Here is a 20427-nt window from a genome sequence, read left to right as displayed (position 1 = left end):
TTCCAGTTTCCAGTTTCAATGGATTCTGCAAAGGAACTCTGAAGTTAGTTGTTGAACAGAAATTATAAAGTACCTGCTTCAGCGACAACTCCATGTTCAAGATGGCTGTGGGGTGCTACAAAGAAAAATAAATGTCAGTAAAAGACATTCATAGCTTTATATTAATCAGTCTGTTGTTTTCATTTATATAAAACATGGCTTTTCAGACTCAATAAGAGGAGAAAATGATTTGTATTGCTTGCTATTTTCTTAGAGTGTGTATTAATTCTCCATTAATAAACATGATAAAATTCTCAATGTACGTTATCAGAGAGAAACAAGCTGACTGCACGAGGAAGTACTGTATTGAAAATGACTTCTCTTTATTCACAAGTTTTCACCTTGCTCTACACCTGCTTATCTTGACTGCTGCCTTCTAATTCATAGTAGTGCTGACAAGAACATCTTTGTAATTATTTATTGCTCCATTCTGGTCTTACTTGTACCAAAGATACTAAACACGTTAAGTAGCAGAACTTTGAAAAGCTAAAGTTCTGTTTGCCGATGATTCTATTCCTTATGTGACACTACAAGCTACTAATGTGTGCACTTTCATGATACAGGTCAGATTTCATTTCTAATAAGAGCAGAAGCATGAATATAAAAGCAACCAAACATAAAAAAGGACACTTTTTGAAATATATATTATATATCTATTATTTATCTATTATTTATTCATTTATTGCTTTTATATACTAATTGACAAACAGTTGATATTACAGATTTAAGAAAATATATAAATGAAAAAATTCAAAATTAATTTTTTTAAGTTTGTTCCAATCATTTTTGTTGTTCTTGTTTTTAAAAACATGGCCATGTCCATCAAATTATGTTTGAGTTTTTTGTTTTGTCTTTTCGTTTTGATTTCATTGTTCTTAATTGCATTTTACCTCAATAAAGTTGTTAATGAAAGTAAATATAGGTAGAGAAGAGAAAGAAGAGGGAAGAAGAAAAAGGGAAAAAAGGATAGAAACAGAAGAGAGGAGAAAAGTGAGAAGATAAGAGAAATAGCAAAGGAGAAAAAAATGAGAGAAGAAAGGACTCTGGGTATGGAACTTAGTGGTGAATTGTTTGCATGCGTAGAGTTCCAGGTTTCATCTCCAGCATAGATAGATAGATAGATAGATAGATAGATAGATAGATAGATAGATAGATAGATAGATAGATATGGGTGGGTGGATGGATGGATGGGTGCATGGATGGGTGCATGGATGGGTTGATGGCTTGGTCGATGGGCAGATGAAAGGAAGAAAAAGGGGACGATGAGGAGGAGGAGAATAAAAGTCAGAACCAACTGATATAACAGTCACTGATAAAATAGTCAATCCTTGGCACTAAGACCCATGGGAGGCCATTTGTTCTCATGCACTTCTGTGCATGATAAAAAACTCCTGAAGCCTTTGCTTCCTCCACCCTTATGTTTGACATCAACTTTTCCCTTAGGAACCTCCCAAGATTTTGTTTTGGCATAGGCCAGACAGCTGGTCTTGTTCTTGTTAACTCCTTGACCACTATTATCATCACAATGTAAACAGGATCCTGCCAATGCCAGCATGATAATGAACTTTAGCCCTTCACAGTGGAGGACTCCACTCTCTCCGGGCAATGGATGTTTACATGGAAATGGTTTTTAATAAACCTTTTTAACAAAACAAAAACATAAAAGAACATATTTTCTAAGAAACACAACCTTATTTCTAGTGTTTCACTTTTCAGGAAATAATTCTAAATACCACAGAATGCCACACAAAAATATATTCATTGTTAAAAGCAGAGCTTAAAACAAATAACTCTTCCTCCAGGCCTCAAGCTCCTTTTGAGGGGTGAGAGGATTGTAGCATGCATAACTTGCTATCATTATATTTTTTCTTTTTCTTAATTTAATTACAGTAATGCTGGACTCCTATATATGATTCATAAAAATTGCCAGTTCTCTCAAATTTATTTGGGGAAAAATTGCTAAGTAACACTCACACAGCAGAAAAGCATCTGGGTAGTAAGAGATCCTAAGCTATCATTAGTGTGGCAATTTGAGTGAGCATATCTTTGGATGGTGAGCCAGGAAACGCAATCCTGGCAGCTTCTGCCAGTGGTATGCAGCAGGGGAAGTGAGTACGATTCCCTGTTTTATATGACCTCTTTTGGTTAGGCCAGAGAAACCACTGAAACTCACTTCAGCAACTTCCTCAGGAAAAGAAGAGAAAAGACAAGAAGCCCAACGAACAGCACTGAGGGGTCTCACCCTCTATCTGGGGCCCCTGCGCCCCTTCTCACCTTGAATACCTGAAGCTCCTCAAGTACTACCTCTTCCATATTCCACTTCTCCTTGGAGATGCTCACAACTTTCAAGACTGTTCCAATGTCTGAAAAAAAAAGTTGACCCATAACTCCACTGTTTCTACTTCAATATTTAGTTGAATGCATATTCCTGGAAATCTCAACATTATCCTCACTTTCAACAAAATCTGTACAAATAAAGTAGTGAAAAATGAAGACTACTTATATGATGTTGCCCTTCCAGAGCAGACACTTATGAAGAGACTAAAAGGTTATGTAAAAATACTTTTAACTACATACATATACAATTACTTTAAATATTGATTGAAATAACAGAGGTAAAATAAGTGTATTTTTATTTTTAAATGCTAAACTATGCTAAAATATGCACACATATATTTTACCTGCGATAAGATTTCCCTGCAATACTAAGATTTACCTAGTAATTATTTCTGATTTATTATAGCAGCAATATATACATATATATATATATATTTAAAATATTAATAATTGTCCAGCAAACACTGACAATCTTTGCGTGAAGAAACTAACCCTAAGTTCAGATACATATATGCTTTCAGAATGATTGTTAGTGAGTTAAAAATTAAAGATTATTCAAATGATTTCAGTTCAAACTCAAAACAAAATACAAGTTTAATGATATATAGCAAAAGTGATGTTTAGAAAAGGTATCTTAAATTTCTTTATAATGAGTACAGTGTGACTGTGTAGCATGCAAGCATAGGAAGATAATAAAATAACACCAGAAAAATTAACATGGTGCTGTCACTTTACTATTAATCTATTGAAAATATGTCCTTAAACTTCTGATCAGTGGGCCTGGAGAACAGCGACATCATATAATAATCCCACTATATGGTGAAAAATGCCTAGATTATTTAATTTTTTAAAAATGACTCTAGGATGTTCAAAACTGTTAAATACATTTTACAGTAAAAAATTGACTTTTAAAATAGTCATATTTTACTGAGGAAAGGTTAGGTAGTACCACCTAGTGGCTGAGCCCTGCTTGTAGTAGTGAGCGGTTACCAACCTGTGAATGAGCTTTGGCCGGACAGTACAATTAACTTTAGCTCATGAGAATTCATGAGAGACTAATTAAAGTCCTGACCCTTACGTAGTCATTGCTGCGTTCTCAGAAGTGGAACATCTCTTAGACTATCTGTGTTTTGCACTTGTCCTTTATATCATTAGGCCTGACAGGTGCTGTCTACTGGCCCTAGGAGTTGCTACAGTACATGGTCCTTCTCATAATAAGCCTAATTTTTGTAGAACCCTGATAATACTTAAGGGGTAAATAATTCTAAGATCATTTCATATTCTAAAAAACCTGTTCCAATAAGATAACACTTGAAGCTCATCAATGAACATATATAACACAGGATGAAGTTCTGAGGGGACATATTGTTTTTTTGTCATTAGAACTGCTTTTACTTGACATTTTTCTTAATTTTGAGAGTAACCAAATAAGCAATATTATTTGTGTAAAATGTATGTATATATATATGCATATACGTATCTCTCTATATACATATATGGGTATATATTTCTGACCCTCATTTAAAAGCATAGGCTTTTAAGTTACAAGAAAATGACAGACTATTCGCTGATGTTTACTTGTCTCTCTCTATAGATTTGTCTACATACATCTGTATTTATACTAATATCTGTCTATTGGCAGGTAGACAAACATACAGATAGATATAGAGACAGACAGGTAGAAGGTACATTACTATTCCTTATGGTGGTCTTAGACTTGTCATCTTCCTCCTTAGCCTAAGATTATAGGCATTTACTACCACACTTGGCCAAAAACATGTTATTTTGATCATATTTAATTAGAAAATTGACATGCAATAAACTAAATAACACAAACTGCATTAATAAGAATCCAACAAATTAATTTTTATAATTATTTATTTTTATTTTATGTGCATTGGCATTTTGATTGTAAGTATGTGTGCATCTATGATGGTGTCAGAGCTGGAGTTACAGACAGCTGTGAGCTGCTGTGTTTGTGCTGGGAATTGAACCCATGTCCTCTGGAAGAGCAGTCAGTGTTCTTAACTGCAGAGCCATATATCCAGGACCCACAAAATTAACTTTAATCTGCAAAATTCATAAGCAGGAAAGTAAATTTCCAAGAAGCTTTATCTGAAAGTATTTACAAAGTAATGCTTAATGATTCTAAGAACTGCCGTCATGCCACCAAGTCTCTGATTTCCAGGCTAGTGAAGGGAGCATTTACCAACATCGTGTCATGGCAAAAAGCAGGTAAACATGGAGACACGGCTTCACCTTACTTATTTTTAGTCCTCCATGATTAGATATATATGTTTTGAGTAACTAATCTGGAATAATGCGAAAAACATTTAAAATACATGTCTTTTAAAACTTCAGTGTGGTTGGCAGACATTGCGGACCATCATTTAAATGTACCGCCTGTACAGGTTCAGGAAAAGCTGGCAAGGATTAACTAATCGTTACTTGAGTTTGGATGACAAATATTTTGCAGGTTTTTGTTTTATTTCTCCATTAATGAACAGTTTTTTTGATTGAAAGTGTGGTTTAATCATACCTGTTCCGAGAAACATGACATCATATTGCCCGTCTTCAGCGACCACGTGATCCACCACTATCTGTGTCAGTCTGTAATCCACGTTGATTCTCTTGAAGGTTGGTCCTCCAGCCACTGGGTACACTGACTTATACATCACCGGGTGTCGCCTTATGAAACTGATAACTTCATCTGGAAAGTCTCGGGTGGACTTAATCAGTGGGTCATAGGTTTTGCTTGGACACTGAAAAGAAACGTACACAGGAATCAACGCATTGCATATGCATCTGGAAGGTGCATGCTACGCATAAGAGTAAGCAGATGACAGAGCAGTGACGAATCACTCTAACATGTGCTAAGTGAAGCTCTGATAGAGCTAAATCTGTGCTTCTTCATAAAAACGTTCAAAATTACGTGACTTTACCTGAATTTTTCAAGATTTCTCCAGTGTAATGTTTCTTTCTTTAAAATATTATTATGTTTGTTTAAAATATCATTGTTCTGAGTAAAGTTTTTTTTTTTAATCAAGCATGATGGTACATGTATTTAATTACAGAACAGGGCCAGGGTAGGAGGATCCAGGTTCAGAGGCTACCCAGACAAATACAGAGTTCAAAGCTAGCTTATTATGTTCCAGAACAAAACCACATCACATTACCTTCCCAATCCCAAAGGTTTCAAATGATGATACTGGAAGGGTAAATGAATGAAACTCTCATGAAAATGATTTATAAACCCCTGAAGGTACAGAAAACCTTTATTTTCAACTGAAAAAAAAAAGATTCGTTTCCCATTTAACTACGTTTATTAAAAATTAAAAGGAACAGATCAACACGCCACAAATTTCGCTCTAAAAGAACTTTAAGGGTTTGAGATTGTAATTATATACTTCTGCTACAGCTCCTCTCAAAATTAGAGCATGCCCCAACCTACAGGATTTCCGGGGGATCTGAGAAGGCACCTCAGGTTTTGTTTCATTTCTACCTAGAAACCGCTTCCTAGTAGCGTGTTTTAAAGAAAGAGTTAGCATCAACTGCCCTCTGGTGGTCAGACGTAAAAACACAACTTGATAAAAATTCACTGAATTTGAGACACAGTTATCCAAAATAAAGAAGGAATGACATTACAATTCAATATTTTACAAGGCATATACTTTTTTATTTCATGTTTCATATATGTTTCAAAAACTGCATCTTAAGAAGTTGTCTTTAATAGAAGGATAACATCATTACATTTTAATTCTTAATGGACAAATGATTTTTTAAATAAAAATATATTTAATCAATACAATTATATCAAATAAAATTTATGACATTAGATAAAACATATATTAAATTTTTGATATTAAAAACAAAAGTTAAAAAACAAATCTTAAATTTTTCTAAAAAGTGATAACATAAAATCAAGTTTCCACTGAACAAAGCCATTTAAACTAGGGACTAATTAGAATCATACCAGAGCTTCACAGCCTTCCTCTCAGAGGTCAAAAGGTGCATTGTTAGCTGAAGATCCTGGGGTAACTGATAATAGATAGCTCTCCCTCCAAATTTCATACCAATTAAACCATAATGATCCATTATGAAAGAGAATGTCCACCAATGTACACTAAAAAATTTAAAGACCTGATAGCCGTCTTCTAACTAATTTGAGAGTATCTATCCTTTATAGAAACCCTGCGTGTCTACTGTTGGTCAAGTCTGTGTGTGTCTATCACTGTTTTGTGTACACTCTACATCCATGGAGAATCTGTCAACTTGACAGAGGAAGGAACACTTTGTTAAGCAGATTGAGACTGGAAGTCTATATCAACACAGATAATGCTGAGCTCTTTCCCAATTATAGTCTGTACGTTTGAGTCTTACTCAAAGGCCATTCCCAGGGAGTGTGTATGTCCTAATACCTTCAGTTCAATCTTACTGATTTATCATTTAAAGCAAGATTTTGACTGCATAATATATTGGAAAGAGCCTTTTAATTTAAGAATGAGGGAGGGAGGGAGGGAGGGAGGGAGGGAGGGAGGGAGAGAGAGAGAGAGAGAGAGAGAGAGAGAGAGAGAGAGAGAGAGAGAGAGAATGAATAACAACAAAAATCCTCAGACCCTGTAGCTGTAGTTACACAGTAACCAGAATTTCAAAATTCAGAAATTAATGATACTCAAGCCATAATATTTGATATGAAATTTAAAAACACATGTTTCATTGGAAGCGAGTGCAACTAAATGAGAATGAGATATAAGCATTTAGCAAACTTGCAGTGGTCAGATTTCCTCACAGCCTGCCTCTCACAGAAAGGACCACATGCAATAAAAACCAAGGGATAGCAAGAGAAGAAAAACGGAAACCTGGTTTCTATTGACAGTTACAGAAAGATTTTTGGAAATCCATTTTCTTCTTCTGGCAGTTTTCCCTGTGGCATGCAGCCAGTGTTCTGCTGAGACCTTTGGCCCCTCGTAGCTAGGAGTGATCTTAGGCCTCACTGTGGTGATCACAAAAGTGAAAGTGGTTTAGCGGTGTTACTCCCCAAGGTTGAAGGTAGACAGTATGAACCCATTAATGTTGTTTTAGTACATTCAGTCCAGTGGGTGTTTTGTTTGGTGTTATACAACACACAACTACATATGCTCAGCAACTATTCAGATAAAATAGGAATGAAAGTCCCATGAAGGGCAATCAAAAAGTATAAAGAAACACCTCATCTAAGAAAAACATATTTGGTTATTAATTTTCCTTCTAGAATTCTAACTGAAGCTGTACACCCTAGGTGGTAGTGTGGGGTACGTGCATACTCTTTGAAATTTGTAACTATTTTCATAATTCCACTAAATATCCCATCCTCCATAGTATCATTTGTTTCTTCCTGTGGTTTCCTGGCATTTACTTAGCTCCTATGAAAAGAAGGTATCCTGGCTTGTTAACTGTCTTCTCCTTACTCATTTTAAAAACTCTTGCAACAGTTTAACCTTTGAGAGAATACAAAGTTGGAACAGAAAATTTTCAGTCAGACTTTAAAACGCCAACACATTGTACAATATATCACAAAAGCTTAAGAGAAAAGAGACCAGGCCTAGACAAACCCTAAGATGCCAGGGTACAGCCCACAGCAGCTGGCCTGCTATCTGTGTCAGATGGCTACAGTTAGCTAGGTGTGATTCTGTTATGTTAGGCAGGTCTGGATGCTGGTGTAGGGCCTTCAGGAGGGCAGTGGTAAGCAATGGATAAGGGGAGAAGAAAAGTGATTTTTGATCCAGTGAGAGAACTTTGCCAGGGCAAGGCACCAGGCAGCTGAGAAAAGCTTATCAGCTCGATACCATAGCTGCCTTCTGCTTTCTCTACACCGTAATTTCCTTACACAAATCAAAGTAATAAGAGAAGACCAAGCCAGGCCTTCTGTAGGGGCAGACTGGGGAAAGAAGTAGAACACTTTTATGTGTGATACGTAAAGGTTGTCTGATTTTTATGATTATTTGAAAATGCAAATTTTCTAAGTGGAATCCTATCCTCCCCTTATTCATCTAAGCAACAGTCTGAAATATTTTTTTGCAAAGACAGACCTTGTGTTGAAGATTAAAATGTAGAGGAGATATTTGCCCAAATATGTAGCCATTAGAGCATAATGAGCTATACAAAAATTAATTTAAGGAACTTAAATGTTTTAAGCCTTGCCCCCGCTTTCCTTCAGATCCCCATTCTCTTACAGGACTTTCTCTAACAGAACAATCAAAATCCAATTAAACAGTGAGTAGCTTGAGAATTGAAACCCCAGTTTAGAACTAAAGTTTTGCTGAAATCCAGTGAAAAAGGTAAGTATATCTTTAAATTGCTGTTTTTGGAGAGGTAGCCAAGATCTAGTTACTTATGGGAATGGTAGTGATGGCTGTTGTGTGAAAATCCTCAGCACCTTTGGGTTTAAGAAGTTGTGTTTCTTGAGATATAGTTCGACTGAGAATTTCAACACAAGGAATTCACAAAATTCTCACAGTATATGCACCACTTATAATTGAGCTGTGTCTGCCTGGCAGAGAAAAATGATAAAATCAATGTCAGTGCCCGCAATTCCTTTCAGTTTCTACCAATAAAACAGAGGGTTACTTAGAATAGTATGTGTTTTGATAATTGAGTATGAACAGAATAATTTGACAGTAAGAGCACTAGTCATTCTGAAAGAAATTATAAGGGAATTACCATTTTGACAAAATTTGAAAACTGGAGCAAAAATAGTTTAAGATTAGCAAATCATATATTTAATATATATCTACATTGTAAAAGTTCTTTCCAGCTTTTTACAGAAGAATTGCTTAAAACTGAAGTTCATCAAGTAATGTGCAATATTTTACATTAATGTGCAAATCATTAAAGTGTTTTATCAGGATGGGGAGGATAGCATAATCTGTAAAGTGTTTGCCACACAAGTGGGGGGGAATCTGAGTTCCAATCCCTAGTAGCCACCTTAAAAAACAGGTAAGGCTATAACCATGTTCCAGTGCACTAGAGCCAGAGGAGGGGGCTTGCTGGCAAGTTACAACGTAGTCTTGCCAAATTAGTGGACTCCAGATTCACTGAGAAACTCTGATTCCAAATAATAGCATAGCAGGAACAATAGAGGAGGACACTAAATATCAACCTAAGACTTCCCGATGCACATTCACACAAGTGTACATGTAACACATGCAAAATAAACACAGCACACACAGGTGCACACATGCACACAAGCGCACACACATGCACATGTGAGCACACACACAAATTCCTTGTCAACACATCATAACTGTAAAACACACTTCTTTATTTACTAAAACTATATTAAATTATGTTTAGGAAGCCAATTATCAAAATCAAAATACTTCTTTTCAAATCCTCCTTAGATTGAGGTGGTTTTTAGATTATTAGTTTTCTCCAGTTTGATTTCCATGTCTGATTTGTACCTTCTCCCCACCCCACCCCCGCCCCCCCTTCTCTCTTTCCTTCTTTTTTTCCAGTTAGAACTTCAGAGCACTAAACCAAGCTAGACAGTAAGGATTCTAAACATGTATCTGAAGAAAACCTGGTTTGTTCAGCTGCTCTTTTCAGACACCAGAGGGCAGAAGAATCACTGAGGTAAAATATCTGTGTGTGAGCAGGTTTATTAACATAGAGCACTGTGGACTATGAGTTGAGGTTTGGCATTGGTCAGCAGTGGTACATCAGACCAAAACCAAGAAGATTATGTAAGATGGGAATGACCCATGCCAGTCAATCTTTAACTGAGGTCTGTGCTGGGATATCAATTCAGAGTTCAATCATAAAAGTAATATGGATGCAGAAAACACAAACACAAAGGCTCTAGCCAAGGTATAGAAAGCAAATCCTATGTTCAATAAATCTCATTCAAGTTTGAAACATTTTGCTATATTAAAATAAAAATGTTAAGTGTTGCAGGGCTACAAAGCTTCATCATACTTATGTAGAGGACAGACCAGGCCGTAACGATACAATTCATGATCCTACATAGTAGTAGCAGGTGTTGTTATCACTAAGAAGGTAGCTCTATATATCCCACTCTTCCTGAAGTAGCTGAAGTAAATAGAAATCTACCACTTTAAAAGTTATGAGACCATGACCTCACATGAATGGTTGGCCACTGACATTTTTCTTATATACAGATGTGTGAATTAATCAGCACTATGATGATATAAGTTTGTAGGAAGTACTCTGGGTTCGCACACATCTGTCATCCTAGCGTTTGGGAGAGAAAGGCAGGAAGATCGATAATCAAGGCGTTTTTGACTATATAGTAAGTTTGAGACTTGTTTGGTCTATATGAGTAAGACCCTGATTCAAAACAAAAACAAAATAATTGTAGTGAGATGTCATGTAAGCACATACAAAAAGGTTTGAGACCTAAGGTATGCTGAGCTATAATTTTGAGTAACATTTCTGAATTGGAAGGAAAGAATATAAATAATTTTGTACTTTTAATAAGCACAGATATGACAATGTATCAGGAGATGATACAAAATAAATATAACTAATTTTGTCTAGACTATGCAGGTATATATTTACCAGGTAAACATTAAAAAAGACATAAATTATATCAAAGAATGAAAAAAGCAGTAATCATAAAACTCTATCCTGCAGCAGGCTCCTTGCAGCATGCCCCGTTCATTCTGCTGGTTGGGTAATATGAGATTGGGTATGTTATTTAATTATTCTGGACAGACGTTTCCTCCAGTGTACTAAGAGGGTGGCTTATGATGTCTTTATCATTCATTCCAATTCTTACATTCTCAAATTTTACAGGAGTAGTCACTTGATAGTCTGTGAAACTTAATTTCACTGATGTGATGAATGTGGTTACTTAAAGTTGTCAAGTTCATTTAGTAAAAGAACTTGTGCAATACATTTTCACATCAGATATGCAATGCTGCTACCTCGATAACAGCATTAAAATTAAAATTAATTTGTTTATAAACACATCAAAATATTTGCAATGTAGAAATAAGATAATCATTATAAGCAAATAAAGAAATAAGCACTCATTGAAAACAATCGAATAAGTAAGGAAACAAAGAAGTTAAAACTTTTGCATTCTTTTACCATTTCTACCATTAAAATCTTACCATTTTACCAATCATAACCATATAATAGTTATAATTATTTTGAGTATACAGCATTAGAGATTAGTATATTTGACATAACTTGGTTCTTCTTTTATTACTGATAAAAACACTACCGTATGCATTTTCTGATTTTGTGAGAGTTACTTATTGCCATCCCCTAGAAGTGCCCACATGCTTAGAAGTGTTTTCTCATTTCCTACAGAAAAGTCACACAACATTGAATGACATTGGACTAATTGGAAATATTAATACCCTCTTTCCAAAGACAAATGAACAGTAACTAATATAAATATATAGATAACTGTAACAATAATAAATACCTAATAATCAAAGCAGAATATCCTAGAAAAAAATTTATATTGAGGAATAATGAGAGGAAAATAGAAATAGTTGCAGAATAATACATGTTTAATTATGCTAATTAAGAGGAAGCCAGGAAAATATTTAAGAAAGCCCTAGAACCAATTATTTAACCTCTAAGGATAAACACAAAAAGTAAATATTAAGTAGAATATTTATCAATTGTCAATTTCTTTTGATAATTATTATTAAATTTCTTGGTGGAAAAATTTAGAATAATATCTAAATAGATATATAAAACACAAATCTTTTTGATATTACATTTGGAAGAACATTTACAATGCATATACAGAGGTGTGCACTTCCCATTATTTGTGTACATATATGAGCATGCACATGTCTATGTTCACATGTTTATTTGCATACCTGCATGTGAAGACCAGGATCAATGAGGCTGTCTTCTTCAATTTTTGTATGTCTTATTTTTGAAAACAGTACCTCTAAGTAATCCCAAAGCTCAGACATTTGGATAGATTGGCTGGACAGAAAACCCAAGAGAGCTTCCTATCTCTTCCTCTTCCACAGTGGGATTACAGGCATGTACTATAGCATTCAGCTTTTTACTTGGTTTCAAGGCATCTAGACACAGGTCCTCTTGATCGCACAGCTACATGAGCCATCTCAGAAGCTCCTGTTTTTGTTTTTAAGCAATTGCATAAATTCTAAAACACATTTTACTTTTTAGCATGTTTTCAAATATGGTTTGTAACATTTGAAAATAGGTTTGAACTAGGATAGTCCTCCTCCTCTTCCTGTTCCTTCTCTTCCTCGTCTATCTTTTTTCATCTACCAGTAGCCTCCCTTTCAAGCCAGCATAAGGGCTAGTTTCAAATTCAAAATCGTACTACATTCTTCAGACTGCTGTGACTACAAGTATATGCCATAAAACTGTCTTGAACTTGAGCTTATTAAGAATTCCTTCCACTCTAAGGGTAACATATTATCTCAAATTTTAGCATAATAAAGAAAGACAGATCCATATCAAGAACAGGGATTATTTAAATTAACCATTTTAAATAAAAGAGTCTTAAAAAAAACCCAGACACTAAGACATTTTAAAGATGTACTCAAGATATAGACAGAGATGTATGAACAAAACAATTCCTCAGTTGTCATTTTCATCTAATTTGTCTAATTTACATTCTATAAAACTAAATTGACATATCTGAGTTACGCTTTGCATTGGTACCATAATGCAATCATCACAATATAGTCCAGTTTGTTCTTTAGTACTTATAATGATCATTCAAAATTCTTTAACTTCATTTGAATAATGGAAATACTAACATTATCACTATAAACATAGTTATTTCATAATCAACAGCACATGTGGCTTTGAAAAGGGCATAGTTGGTAATAATAAAATTAGGCATTGAATAGGATTAGAGAAATAATTCAGTTTTAAGTTGGACACATACCGTTCCAGGTCGGGGATAAGGTATTCTTCCATCATATTGTACCCAACGATGGTCTGCGCTTTCCTTATGAGCGTAGGGACCATTAAAAACTGCTCTGATATCAGCCATGCTGTACACACAGACAGCAGAGCCTTTGAAGATGGAGCTGAAAGAGAGGAAGATGATCCATTCATTCACCCACTGAACATACATCGGCACTTAAGAGATGTGTGGAAAATTTGTCACACACTCCAGTTGACAGGCATTCCAGAAATATGTGCCTATGTCTTGAAAAAGCTCATATGTAAGTAATCATGACTGACACATGATGGTAACTACCTTACAGGTAGGTGAGAGAAGCACACAACGAGAATGGGCTCTCAAAACAGATGATCAGGAATCACCATGGAAGAGGTAATGTCTACATTGACACGTAATTTTTAGTAGGAACCATTTGGTACAGTGGTTCTCAAACTTCCCAATGCTGTGACCCTTTAATATAGTTCCTCATGTTGTGGTGACACTCAACCATAAAATTATTTTTATTGCTACATCATAACTGTAATATTGTTACACTTATTCATCACAATGTAAATATCTGATATGTAGAATATCTAATATGTGACCCCTGTGAAAGGGTCCTTTGACTTCCAAAGATTTCATGACCCCCAGGTTGAGAAACGTTGATCTAGAAAAACTAGTGTAGGAATGATTAGGTATGATTCTTACACACATATTATTTAATTTTGAAATCATTATTATACTTATAAGGCACTTAAATATAAAAATTTAGATTATATTTGAAACATTTGGATACATGAAAAACAGAATCATTTATCTGTCTTTTTACAACATTTTATCTTATTTGTTATTATTTTGTTGTTTATATATGATATGTAGTTCTGAGTGAGCAACAAATTTGATTGTCTTCTTCAACTATGTCTTGAGGGGATAGAACTAATGGTGTCAGGCCTGTGTGTCAAATGCAAATACTGACTGAGCCACCTCCTGGCTGTTAACCGTCTATTCAAAGTGATTGCACATCTCAGGTTTTGACATTGAACATGTTGTTCACATAATTCTATTAAAATGATTTTAAAGGCAGAAATAAACTTTCATTTCTTGAATTGGGCTTATGAATTGGTCATCTACTTAATACTTAATGTGACCATAATCATATGGTTTCAGCAGGAATACTAAGCAGATAAAACTTCCACAGGAATCCTAAAATTCTACAAGACAGAGATGACAATCATTAGGACGCATCTGGTATTTCTCTCTTGCTGTATTTCTGGAAAGCAAAATGAATTTTCTTTGAGGCTAAGACATTCTGCAAAGTCTGTTTTTAAAATTAAGATGACCCTTTCTGACCAAATGACATCATCCTGACTTTACACAAGCAAGCTAAGAATTCTTTAGCATGAGAAGCTCAGTCATTAATATTCTTGAAATGACTATAAGTGGGAAACTTCAGAAGGTAATGGTAGGCAGGCATCTAGGAGGAAAGTGATATTGTGATAATAATGATATATCTGTCTATTATATTTTAAAGAAATAATTCACCATTATTAAATGTTAATTTTTTTTAACTAGACAAAGGATATGACTTGCATTCCAACATTACTTCAGTCTTCACAGCAGCATTAAAAATAAAACAACAAAGAACACAAGGAACAAAGACCTGACTTGTAACTTCACACTCTGGGTGGGCAGAAACTTGATAGGAAAAGAAAAAATAAAATAAAAGCTCTATCTCGGGGCTCTGTCTCCCTGGTACATATCTAAATCTTCAGTGTGGAACACATCAACTTCAAAGTAAGATTTTGAATGGAGAGGGGCCAAGAAAACTCGAGCTGAGACACTTGAGCCACAACAGGCAACTGCTCCTCCTGCACCTTTTTAAATGCATTGCACATTAATAGAAATGTGGACTCCAAAAATACATGTCTTAGGTTATCTTCTTAAGGTCCATATTAAATTTTTCTCTCTTAAGTCTCATAATTAATCAAATACTATTTTTATAATGTGTTCTGAATCCATAGACAATTTCTCTTCATGAGGATCTTGCCACAGGAAAAAAAATAAGCTGTAAAGTGCAAGATTCAGGGAAATACCAGAGTAATTTCTTTCCTTGTAGATAGCAATACCTCCAAGTCTTTCAGTGCTAATGTCAAAGCACAATGATAAAGAGTTATGGGAAGACACATGCAAAACTGATCAGTGTTCCAGGAATGCACTGGAAGGGGCTGTGCACCTTTAACAGTCAAATGTACGTAACCAGATTAAACAGGACAAAGACAGTAGCGAGCACACCTTTATAAGAGGTTAGTGGATGGCACTACAAACTCATTGAAGTCAGAGGAGAGCATCAATGATATGTAAAAGACAAAAATCAGATAAGAATCTAGATACAAAAATGAGGAAATCTTCAAGCTAGCTTTGTTGACAGGAACTGACAACTTACCAAAAAAGGTAAGCAGTGAAATGGTCAGAACAGCCATGTCTACCTGTTCAAGGTGACAAAGGGGAACATATAGGATAGTTTGTAATATGATAAGGTTCTAAGTCAACAATATCTTCTTATGGATTACAGCTTTGTCAGTCCTTCATTCATCTGTTTCCTGTACAACCTCTTTAGCCACACATGCAGTAAGTACTCATTATGAGCATTACATATATTTGCTTTTGTATCTAACAATTTCTTCCTGTGACTTCATATGAGAGATATGCTTATTGATATGTGCAGTGGCATGAGTTCAGATGAGCATTGATAAACCATGTGTAGCAAAAGTAGACTGAAAGCAACAAAGATTTTCAGGGGACTTGGTAAAAATTATCTGTGGTAATTAGGATAGAGGCTACCATGCTGGTAAAAAAAAAAAAAAGAACAAATATGAATAGATTTCTAAGAAACAGAAAACCAAAGTCAAATGATAAAAATATATGTGTTATGAAACAATGACAAAAATGTAAAAGATCCTCTAGCTATTATTATTGTGTGAACATCCTTAACAGGCTTTTGATTTTAAACAACTGGTCCCGGGTGGGTACTACTATTTTGGGAGAAAGTGGAGGCTGAATGTGTAGCTTAGAGCATGGATATTAGCCTCTGACTGCCTAGGAAATAAATAACTATTTGGCTTATATGCAAGAAAAATTTCAAGGACTAAATCCATTCTCTGTATGGCAGAAGAGATGACTCAGGGTTAAGAGTGCTTGTTGCTTTCACATATTACCAGAGTTCAGTTTTCAAACCCAATTTAGGTAGTTCATGACTGTAAATACAATTCTAAAGTATCAGATGTCCTATTCTGGCCTCTATGGACACACACACACACAATTTACATACACACAGACAAAATACATAAACATAGCATACACATTTATATATGTATAAATGTATGTAAATGTGTATTTATATATGTATTTACATGTATAAATACATATATACATGTGTATATATATACACATGTATACAGACACACACACATAAACAAAACCACTTTTTAAAGCTTGAAGTAAGAAAGTATAAGAATTGGGTGTCTTCAGACTAGCCAGGTATGAGAGTTTGGCATAGTAGCATAGAGCCTGATTATCCACTACAGACAAACCACATTCACTGTGGTGGCCTTTCTGGTGTGTCTCCAACTATTCAAACATGAACTTAGTTACTAAGAAGAATGTATTTAATAGATATGATCAAAATACATGATTAGTAGATTTTAGGGAGACTATCATCAATAATCTGGGTGGGCCTGATTCATAAGCCTTACGTATCTACAGATTTTGCAGTCGAAATCTTGTGACATCCTGAGAATTCAATTACCCTGCCTATTATCAGCAACCTGCCTTTTGGATTCTGGAATTGCTTAGCAAAGTTCCATAACCCTGTACTCTAATTACTTACGATACAACTCCTCAGAGGTTTAAAAATAACTTTAAAAAGGGCATTGTGTTCAACCTACCTGGTTGTGGTAAAGACTCCGTATACTACAGGATTTCTTTCATCTCTCGTAGGGAGTAAGTAAATATCTTCTGTTAATGGAAAAATAATTATTTATTATATATTTGTTTTACAGTATGACTGTTGCCTTTTAATAATATATAATACTGCATGAACTCTAAGTAGATTATAAAGATGAATCACTACAATATTAAGGAATTAAGGGCAAAAGCTTTCTCACCATCGTTGTGACATAACCTCTATTGGTGTACTTCAAACAATATAAAAGAGATGACTCAGTTGGTGGTCTCCATGACTCCAATCAAGAATATGTGACTTCATATAAAATCAAAACCAGATACTAGCAGAAGATATTACTCACCAGTTTAAAAACATGCTGTTGTATAATGGCTTTGAGTTAACGTTTCAGTATGAAACTGGCTGTGTGCATGTATAGTGAATATAGCACTGATAGTGAAGAAGTGCTAGAATGTTTTAGAGGATTATGGGAGATATGGGTGTGTTTATTTTCAATACGAGTAAATCACATAATACTTAGGAAGTAATTGGAGGACTTATTTATTTTGCATGTTTCATAAAAAAATAAACCATAAAATGTTGGCATCACATGCAACTAATGTCTTTCCAGAACTAGATTTAAGAGGAATAGACACAAAGACATGAAAAGGAAATCTGTTTGGAGCCACACTGAATATTATTTGAGTCAGATGACCATGATCAACAAGGCTTCCATATTCCCCAGCAGAGGGCGTCATCAGAACAAGGAATCTAAACTTCCTACTTGTAGACGGTTGCTCTAACCAAGGAAAAAAATAAGAAATGGATTGTATGGATAGACTGTGTAGTTGCATCACCTTTCATTACTATAATTCTTTTTTTTTTTTTTTTTGGTTTTTCGAGACAGGGTTTCTCTGTGGAGCCCTGGCTGTCCTGGAACTCACTCTGTAGACCAGGCTGGCCTCGAACTCAGAAATCCACCTGCCTCTGCCTCCCAAGTGCTGGGATTAAAGGCGTGCGCCACCACCGCCCGGCACTATAATTCTTTTTCTTTATTAAATTTTAGGATTTTTCAAAATCAGGAATAGTTCCTTATATTGTGCATGTGTACTGAAAACAAAGCCTTCCTGTTTGCAGGTGGCAATTTAGTAAGAATAATTCCCTCAGGCTGTGTTTTTGTGTGTGTGTGTGTGTATCCGAGTATTTGACGCTAAAATAAAATAAATGTTGAATCACTTCATTAAATAGTTAGACTTTTCTAATAAACAAGGGATATGCGACTTACGAAGCTCATCAAAATGAGTGTCTGCCCCATCGCTTCCAGGAATTGAGCAAATCAGCCTTGCCTTAAGAAAAGTAGTCCATTTGTTTATCAGACTTCGTTGTCCACCTACATCATTCTAAAAGAATGAAAAACAGAAAGGTTAAAAAGTTACCAACACGCATCTGTAACTAACAAAACCAGTAGGCTTTATAGGTAGCATCTTATTGGTATTACCTTTACAAGCCATGAAGCCTGAATATGCACTTCAACTCCTCCATGAAAAAGTTTGTCATTCAACCATAAATATTTTCTTATGCTTAAGTGAATGCAATGCAAGCAATTTAACTGTCGTGAATGAGTAGATACATGTAAAACTGCAGTAATTAAAGCAGGCTGGGATCAATCCTATGTTTGCCAAGTTTTTGTTCCATGACTAATAAAATGCTAATACATTTCCAGTTTGTCATTGACCAAATATGATTAATGACTTGAAATTCAGTTATTTTGATGATCAGATGGAACATTTTGTATATTTAATATACTGCCAGGCAACTTGAGTTCAATATCCATTAGAAAGAGTTATGTAACATTTATGCATCTGAGTACATAATATTTTAATGCTTTAAAAAGAGGCCTCATTATAGAGTTAAAAGTGGTCTTTCTCAAACTAATGTATTACTAATTAAACATCAAGAAAACGTAAGTATACAATATATACATAAGAAAATAATTGTGACTATTAATCTGCTTATATTACTTCTACTTAAAAGTTTCTTTATTTAAAATGGTTTTAGACATCAAGCCAAATATAAATATCTATATCAAATAAACAGAATAAATGGACTTATATTCCTTTGTACACTGTTTATAAGATTTTAAAAAACATATTTGAATTAGCTAGCTTTTAATGTTGCTCATAATAAATAAAATCAGATGATTCATAGAATGCACACATTAAACATTTTATTTCAATAAAAATATTCTTAGATTTAGTTTCTATTAATTTACTTACGTTTAACTATAAATTACCTAAATCTTTTGTCTTTCTTCATTGCAATTTTTAGAAAAGTTAATGAAAAGTTAGTTAACAAACTTTATATTTGAATATCTAGTACCTAGCTTCTCTGGCCTGCTTAATGCCTATAATCTAGACCAAACTGAAGAATTGAGTCCAAGTATGTACGCATGAATGTATGTGCACAAACATACACATTTATTCTTGAAAAAAGAAGACAAAGAAGGAAAGTCAGGCCGCTAGCATTACATCTTCAGAGAAACTAAGATCAAGCATAAAATTACACAATATACAACTCTCATTTAAAATCTTCCCTATTCAAGAGGGATAGCTCTTGAAATGAAGTACTAATTATTATCTTCTTAATTTATTTTTTAAAATGATGACAAATAACAATATAAAGTAAATATAATTTTAAACTTTAAAGGCATGGACCTTGAATAAAAGTTCACTTCTTGTACTTAATGAATGAAACAAAATCTCATAGATTTTTTTTCTTACTTGTTGTTCTTTGTAAAAATTTGACATAGGCTCTCATTTTATAGCCCTGTCTGGCCTGGAACTCACTGTATAGACCTTTTGTCTTCAGCTAGCAGAAATCCTACTTCTGCCTTCTCAGGGATTAACTGGGTGTACCATCACACTCAACGGCTGTCTCTTTTCTTTAAAGCTTAAAAAATGCCAAGGCATTATGAACAATAGAATATATTTGTACGTTAGTGTGATTGTGTCTGAGGTTACACATATAAATATACATTTATATGTATATGTATATATAAAATATACAATTTTGTGCATAGAAAGTGCTTAAAATTAAAAGAAACATAGGAGGGGTTTGGGTGAGGTTTTTGTTGTTTTGTTTTCTTTATCAAGACTGCAGTTTAGAATTTCTTTCTTTTTGATGATAATAAAATCTGAGAGCATTTAATTTTTAGTTATTT

The 20427-nt window shown here is 34.5% G+C and overlaps 1 protein-coding gene across 1 annotated transcript in view; it reads right to left on the bottom strand.

The window, feature by feature from the left end:
• The window catches only part of Sema3d (semaphorin 3D), a 187857-nt gene that overhangs the window by 21483 nt on the left and 145947 nt on the right, over positions 1-20427 (bottom strand). Inside the window, exons 9-14 of the mRNA XM_028776078.1 lie at positions 18493-18607; positions 17212-17281; positions 13268-13412; positions 4916-5138; positions 2314-2402; positions 74-115 (exon numbers count right to left, since the gene is read on the bottom strand). Coding sequence (XP_028631911.1) covers positions 74-115; positions 2314-2402; positions 4916-5138; positions 13268-13412; positions 17212-17281; positions 18493-18607 — 684 coding nt within the window. The remainder of the gene's footprint in view (positions 1-73; positions 116-2313; positions 2403-4915; positions 5139-13267; positions 13413-17211; positions 17282-18492; positions 18608-20427) is intronic.

Source organism: Grammomys surdaster, unplaced genomic scaffold (assembly GCF_004785775.1).
Source record: "Grammomys surdaster isolate TR1022 unplaced genomic scaffold, NIH_TR_1.0 264, whole genome shotgun sequence".
NCBI classification, from domain to species: domain Eukaryota; kingdom Metazoa; phylum Chordata; class Mammalia; order Rodentia; family Muridae; genus Grammomys; species Grammomys surdaster.
This window is presented reverse-complemented; position numbering and strand designations above follow the sequence as displayed.